At 35.2% G+C, this 8,012-nt stretch overlaps 2 protein-coding genes across 2 annotated transcripts; both read right to left on the bottom strand.

Annotated features, from left to right (window-relative positions):
• Positions 1-346: 346 nt before the first annotated feature.
• On the bottom strand, positions 347-1,037 carry LOC145039968 (uncharacterized). Its single transcript, XM_078987962.1, has one exon. It carries the CDS (start codon positions 854-856, stop codon positions 692-694), a length of 165 nt encoding a protein of 54 aa, XP_078844088.1. The 5' UTR covers positions 857-1,037; the 3' UTR covers positions 347-691.
• A 4,206-nt stretch (positions 1,038-5,243) lies between these two features.
• On the bottom strand, positions 5,244-7,042 carry LOC145044083 (Pentatricopeptide repeat (PPR) superfamily protein). Its single transcript, XM_078992889.1, has one exon. The coding sequence runs from the start codon at positions 6,947-6,949 to the stop codon at positions 5,282-5,284; it is 1,668 nt and encodes a 555-aa protein (XP_078849015.1). The 5' UTR covers positions 6,950-7,042; the 3' UTR covers positions 5,244-5,281.
• Positions 7,043-8,012: the final 970 nt, after the last annotated feature.

The raw sequence follows: 8,012 nt of genomic DNA, 5'->3' as shown, positions 1-8,012 counted from the left end.
AGTGAACTTGCACCATAACACTATTATTGGATAGGTGTCGTGTCAATTACCCAAAAAAACAAGGGAAAAATATTACTATTTGAATTTAAATATTTAGGTTTCTTTTACCTTATAAAATTATTTACATATTTGAGTTTATAAAAGGCATTGATATACATCTTTTTCTTTAATTATAAATGTCAAACTCTATAACTTTGAACATCAAGTTTTGGATTCGCATCTCTTCTTTTTGATTATATAATCTCATTCCCATCTTGGAAATTGTGTCATTCATCAATTCTAAAACTAAGAATTCGTATGAATCTTAAAACTAAAAACAAACTCAATATCAATAAGAAACATAGAATTCAAGCTCCGGAAAAAACAAACAATTCGAATTGATTGTATTTTTATTATACGAAAGTTTATAGCCAAAATGAAAATTACCCTATGACCAAACACAATTACAATTTATCATCGGTTATCTTACAACTAGAAAAAGAAAAATAATAATTTGATTCCATGACATATACTTTTAGGATCTTGATTCACCATGAAGATTACAAACTAAAGAAATACAAAAAGATAAACTACAACGGATCTAGATCTGGATATCGGGACACATGTTCTTTTTTCTAAGATCCTCCACAGATACACAAACATCTGTGAAGGATCAAAACCAGTCTTTCTGGTGAACGATAAAAAGAGTAAATTAGATTGGAAGGATACCTTCCCCGACAAAAAGTCCTACAATTAGTATAACAAGGCCGGTGCCAATACACTGAGTTGGAGTCATGTATGTTTGTGAATAAGCGGAAAGTGTGATTCCTGCACCTACAACTCCAATCATCAAAGCTTTCATCTTGTCATTCATCATCTTCTTGTTGTTCTTGTTCTTCAATTCTATAGATCAAAGAGAAATTCAACTCAAGTTTCTGCAGAAATTAAACGAAGATGTGAAATGGCTTAAATTTGGAAACATTTAAAAACAATAAAGTCAACTCTTGGAGCCGGAGAGAAGTTTCAATTGAGGGTTGAGGTGTGCGTATGCCCCTCTAACTTTTCCAATAGCCAAAGACTATATTAATTTATCATTTTTTTTCCAAATTGGTTTTGTGAATCATTTTACTTTCTTTATATATCATTTAAAGAATAATATGCATAATATAACTTACAAGTATGAACGATTATCAATAAATTGTGATGAATTGTTTTTTCTTTTCCTTTTGGAAATTCTGACAAATATAATGGTTTGAAAAGCCAATCTAAACATTTTTTTTCAAGTTTTTTTTTAAAAAAAAAAAAAAGAAAAAAACAATAAATATGACTAATCACATTCAACACTTCAAAAAAAAAAAAAAAAAAAAAAAAAATTTGCCACGTCGCCAAGATAATCATCATTTTTGCACACATGTGCGAAAAACGCATGCCATTTGGGAAAAAGGTAAAACAACATCCTATTATTAGAACAAATTACTAAACATGCCTCTATGATTTACTCAAATTTCATGTTTGGTTCTTATCTTTTGTTTTGTACTCGGACGGTCCTTAGGTTTTGATTTTGTTGCGTGGTTGGTCCCTTGTAGACATGAAAATACCATATTGCCCTTATATTTCTTTTTAGTTTTTTTTTTATATATAATTTGTGTATTATTTATTAAATATAGAAGTGTCGATATCCCTCCCTCTTTCACATTTATAATCAAGTATGTAGCCTACCCCTAAAAAGAAGCGTCGATATCCCTCCCTCTTTCACATTTTCCTTTCTACTTTCTTCAAGATCAGCGACCACCACTTGACCCTCGTCGGCGACCACTCCAAGTTGAACCTACGCTGATCTGAGCCTCTAGAGTTGTCAGAGTTTTGTACCTCTGAGTTGATGTCGTTGGAGTTCTGCACCTCTCAAGGGTGGAGCTTTATTAAGGTGAGGGGGTTTGTGCGACATTTGTCTGTCAGATTATATGATAAAACTACATTTTTTTCAAATAGATTTTATACATTTTCACAGTTAAAATTTGTGAAAATCAGACATGTATGTAAAACAATATTTTTTTCCCATATAACTAACTTTTTTGCGGATGATATCTGCAAAAATATTAGCTATGTCTAAGAAATTATGGCCATCCAACAAATTTGCAGATTGAATTTGTGAAAATGTGAGACCCATCTATGAAAAAATATTTTTATGAGTGTTATGTCATTTTAACAACTTATTTTTTTAATATAACTTGAATACAAATACCAAAGCTTACATATCAATACCAAAGCGAAAGATGAATGTTGTTCTTTGAATCCATGGCCTTCATAAGTTACACGAGGTCTAACCATATGATCTATTAATCGCCCAACAGTGTTTGTGATTTTTATTTGATGAGTAAGACGTCGTTTGAATATGAGGAATTTTGTTTAACTACCATGCTCAAATTCGGTTGGCATCCACATGAACATAAGAATTCAAGAGGTTTTATTCAACATTATGCAGTGTAAACCAAAACTCGTTAAAGAAATTGAGAAACTTTAGCACAACAAATATGTCGTTGACAATAACTATAAGACTACTAGGTGTGGGCAACATGTTATTACATGTTATCACATTCAAATTGTTCACTTCATCATCCTAGTCACAATTTGGTGTTATAACACCAAGAGTGGAAATGAACAACACCAAATAACATGGGATAACACATACTATTTTCTATTTCTTTTTTTATTTTTTTTTGGATGTTTTTAATTTCTATTATTCTAATTTGTTTTATTTTTTTTATTTACTTCATATATTTCTAATTCGTTTTATTTTTTTAATATATTTCATATATTTATAAAAAAACATATAAATTAATACAACATAATTTCATTAACTAGAAAATTAAAAACACCATACAAACTTAAAAACAAAACATTACAAACAAAAAAAAACATTGAAAAAAAAACACACGATAGTCATAATAATTAAAAAAAACACCGACAAACTATTCTTCGCTCAAGTATTTTTTCTCAATATGTGCCTTCATCCTCCGTATCACTTCAGCTCGTCTCGGTGGTAAATTTTCTTCGTTTGTTGTAAGAATTGCCAAATCCTTCGACATGCGATCTTCTTGGGCTTCTTGACGAAGGAAATCCAAATGCTCCCGTTGCAATTCGTATCTTTTATTTGTGATTTCCGTGTGGGCGTCGAATTTTTTTTTTTCATTTCCTCGTGCTCTCGAAGACAACTTTCATTCTTCTCCGCATGTCGTTGAGCGCGTTTCGCTTTGTCGCGCCCCATAGATCGTCGTGGCGGAGAGATTTCCTCGACGTCGTCAAACTCGTTCGGGATCTCATCGGTGTCCGCGTTGAGGTCGATGTTCGTGCGTCCGTCGGAAACATCAACCAAACCCGAACCCGAACCACGAGACCTTTTGGGTTGTTGTTCCGATGATGTTGGCGTTTTCATCCATTTTGGATCTTTCCTCACTAACTCCCATACTTTTTCATACTCAAATACGTGCCCCATTTGCACGTGATATTCCTCCCTCGCGGCTCTAAACACATCGAAATCATTGGCACCACTCTAACGTTGCGAAGAAAGTTTGTTGTATATGGAATTGAATTCGGTGTACTTCCGGCTAATTTGAGTCCATTTGCCACTAAGCATATCATTATTGCGATACGTGTCACCCTTGTTCAAAATTGTGCGGAATTTGACGATTACGGCATCCCAAAAAGCAACTCTCTTCATATCGTTCCCCATAGTTGGTTGTTTTGAAGTACCGCACCAAGCCGTCACCAACGCATGCTCTTCCTCCGGTGTCCACCATGTTGGAGGTGCTTCCGTTTCGTCTGTCCCGACAACGACCTCTTTCCCTTTCTTTTTTGGTCTCCCTTTTTTCCCCGATGCTCTCTGACTACCACCAGTTTGCGTCTCGACAACGGATTCTTGTGTGGGTGTGGGTTGTGTGACTGTTTGGCGCATGGGACCGAATGTGGTAAAAAGGTTTTGTTGAATGTTTGCATTTTGTTGCATAAATGGCGAGGTAGGGAATTGTAGTGGGGTGAGGTGGGATTGAAAAAATTGCCGGAATATGGAATTTGTGGTGAGTTTTGGGATGTTAGAAGGTTCATGTATCCCTCATATCCCGCAAAACCTAATGGAGTGGATGTGTTTGTCTTCGGAGGAGGGGTATTCGGGTTTTATCCATAGAGGGTAATTTTTTTTTTGAATGAAATAGAGATGGATATAGATAAATAGAGATAGAGAGGTAAAATGATATATATTTGTTGATATATATAAAGTTAATTGAATACCGTATGCAACGGTATTATTACCGTTTTTCAACGGCTAAAAAACAAAAACAGTTCGAATTCTACACGTTATGGCTCGTTATCGTGGTAACATCTCATGGCGTAACGCGCCTTAACGCGACCCTGGGGTGGTGTTCCGCGCCATGGCGCCGTTAAGGGCGTATGCCACATCATATAACGCGGCTACCGCGTTGCCCACACCCGAGCGTCTAAGAGTGTGTTTGTGATTTATGAAGTGAAAGGGTATAAGAAAAGAGAAGTAAAAAAATAACAATTATATGGCTTTCAAATGACTTAGACAAATTGAATACACATGAAATAAAAAGTAATTGTGTCTATTAAATTTGTTTTTATAAATACTAATTTAATCTACACCTAGATATGTAAATATAGATTAGTTGCTTGATGGTGGTGGTGGTGAATAGTGGAGATAAGTGGTTCTGGTTGGTGAATGGTGATGATGGAAGGCGGTGTTTATTGCCGAAGGTGGATGGTGGCGGTGGAGGGGGAAGTGGAGGTGCACGATAGCTAGAGAAGATGACCACGACACGGTTTAATGATAAATCATGTACGCAAATGAAACATTATCATACACTACTGAGTTATAATAAGTAGATTTTGAATAACTCAGGTCGTGTTTAACGTTAAATCTTATTAGAAAAAAAAAAAAAAACACTAAATGTAACAAAATCATTGTAAAAGACATGCAACTCAAATGATGTCGATGATGTGTTAGTCTAGAAATAGCTTAAACTTTATTATAGTGTTCGATTTGATTTGGAACATCCCTCATGTTTTAACTTTAAACACCGTTTTAGTTCTAAAAATGTTACGAAAATCGGGAGTTTCGTTATTACTTAAGTTGTTTTAATATTAAAAAAAAAAACGTAAAAACTATTTCAAAATGGCCATACAAGGGATGTTACTTACAACTTTACATAAAAACTTTCTTAGGATAACAATCCACATTGTATTATAACCAATAAACCAAAGAACCAAAATTGTATATCATGGAACAAAACTACTTCACATCAAAAGATTTCATATGAACTTTTGTCTTAAACTTATCAACTTCCATTTGAGGTTTTGAGTCAAATAAGAAACGCATGAGAACCCTTTCATCCGCATCAACTAAACTACTTGCAACCTCTTTCCTCACTCCTTTATCATCCATCACCTTTCTCAACCTCTCAGCTCCACCCCACTCACCTTGTGAAGCATATATATTCGATAACAAAACATAATCACCACTTTCACCTTTTCTCAATTTCAATAACTTCTCATTTGCAAGCTTCCCCAATTCAACATGATTATGAACTCTACAAGCCCCAAGTAAAGTCCTCCAAATAATATCATTCGGCTCAATCTCCATTTGATCTATAAACTCAAAAGCTTCATTTAACAACCCTGCACGTCCAAAAAGATCAACCATGCATCCATAATGTCTTATGTTTGGCTTAATTTTGTATTCTTTTTTCATAAGATTGAAATATTCTTGACCTTCTTGAACCCTACCCGCATGGCTACAAGCAACTAACACCCCAACAAAGGTGATCTCATTTGGGGTTATCTTGAGTTTACGCATCCTTTTGAATACATTAATGGCTTCCTCTGAGGAACCATGGAAAGCTAAGCCTCCGATTATGGAGTTCCATGTTGTTACTACTTTTTCCTTCATGTTGTTGAAAATCTTGAATGCTTTTTCGATTTCACCACATTTAGCATACATGTCTATAAGTGCGTTTCCAAGTAAAATGCTTAGTTTCCCTCCACCTAAAGATAAAACAGAACGATGGATCTTCTCACCAATGTCTAAGTCGCCTGAGTTTGTGCAGGCTGTGACAAGGGTTAACATTGTTACCTCATCGGGTTGTTCTCCTACGCGTGTCATTTCATCGAACATCTGGAGTGCATGTGTGTGCATACCAGAGGTTACGTAGCCTGCTATCATGGCATTCCATGTCACGATATCTGGATTTGGTACCTGAGTGAATAACGCCTTGGCGCTTTCCATCTGTCGCATCTTTGCATACGCTGTAATCATAACGTTCCAAGAAATCAAATCTTTCTCGGGCATTTCGTCGAACACCTTCCTTGCCATACCCAAGTTGCCTCTCCTTGCGTACCCGGCAGTCAAAGCTGACCACGCAACCACTTGTTTGGTAGCAGAAGAATCAAATAAGGCACTAGCGATCTCTATTTCTCCGACATTAGCATGAAAATAGATGAGTGTGTTCTTCGCAAATGTATTCTCGTCAAACCCATGTTTCGTAATCTTCCCATGAACAGCACATCCCAGAATAGACCAAGAAAGCTTTGTGCAGGCCTTGAGGACAAACGGAAACGTGTAGCGATCAGGCTGAATGCCGCGTCTTTCCATCTGGGTGTACAGAGAAACGGTGTTCGTGGGGTTGGGGCTTTGAGCTGAGCCTCTAAGCATGGTGTTCCACATGAAGCGGTCTGGTTGGGTGATATGATCGAACACTTGGTGTGCATAACTAATGCCGGAAGGAATAACCAAAGCAGAGACGTAAATAAGTTCCCTGAGGTTAAATTTACTCGTGTTGAAGCCATTGACGACCATGTACGCGTGGATTTGTCTGAGTTTTCTGAAAGTCGTGCATTTGCTCCATAAGCTTGAACGTTGATGAAAATTGGGGATTTTGTCGTTCGTTTGCCTTCTGATCATTAATTCCGTTTAGAGTGGCATACTGGCATGGTGCCCCGGTTTACCACATATGAGCCCAGATTCTAGAAGTCCATTACGGCCCGATAGATTTCTATTTTGTATCAAGCGATTGTCATCTTATTGATGTTGCTTCCTTTCAAAACTAGACATGAGAAAAACGGAATCGAAAATCAAAAAACTGAAAAAAAAAATTCGATATAACCGAATTCAGAAAACCGAAACCAAAGAAATGACTGACGGTTTAGGTTTGAATTTTACAAAAACCGAAAAATAACGGTTTGGTTTTAGACTTTATATTTTATCCCTTTAATATTTTATGTTTATTTTCAACAAACTGTTAATGGTGTTAAACTTTGATCTTTTGAATACTTTTATGCTTTTAAAATACTAAAATGCGTACTCTTTATTTTAGTATATTTAAAGTAAATATATTATTTATCGCAATGTACTTTCACTGGGTTTGAACCCAAAAACTAGAAAAACAAAAAACAAGAGTTCATAAATCCACGGTTTAAAACCGAAAACCCATAAGCCCAACCCGGAAAACCGAAAAACCGAACCTATATGGATTTAAAAACCGAAAAAACGACTTTTTACGATTTGGTTTGGTTTTAGCCAAAAACCGACTCATGAACATCCCTATCCAAAATTGATAACTAATAACACCTAGTTATTAATTCAAGGGAAATTAAGTAATTTAATCACATTTTAACGGGTATTTATAAAATTTGTTTTTATCAAAAATAACTATTTGGTTTGGAATGAGTATTTAAGACCAAGAAAATTATTTTTTCCACCAAAAAAGTACAATTCAGATAGATATTCCGGATTCCGAACTGAAATTTCAGATTTCCAAAAAAAAAAAAAAAAAAAAAAAAAAAAAAAAAAAACTCTAGAAATTCAAGAATAAGTCCGAAATTTAGATTTTTTTTTACTCAAATCTATCAAAAAATTAAACAAATATAGTAATGTGATCTATATATGATATTAAGAGTATATTACACGAACGGTCAATGTGGTTTCGGGTAATGTGCACGCTTGGTCCATAAAATTTTTTAACTCG

Source organism: Lactuca saligna, chromosome 4 (genome assembly GCF_052625555.1).
Source record: "Lactuca saligna cultivar CGN05327 chromosome 4, ASM5262555v1, whole genome shotgun sequence".
NCBI classification, from domain to species: Eukaryota; Viridiplantae; Streptophyta; class Magnoliopsida; order Asterales; family Asteraceae; genus Lactuca; species Lactuca saligna.
The sequence above is the reverse complement of the archived record's forward strand: the minus strand, read 5'-3'. Positions and strand labels throughout refer to the sequence as shown.

Excerpts from the sequence above, each read along its gene's own strand:
- LOC145039968 (XM_078987962.1), bottom strand. The coding sequence starts at position 856 with ATGATGAATGACAAGATGAAAGCTTTGATGATTGGAGTTGTAGGTGCA.
- LOC145044083 (XM_078992889.1), bottom strand. The coding sequence starts at position 6,949 with ATGATCAGAAGGCAAACGAACGACAAAATCCCCAATTTTCATCAACGT.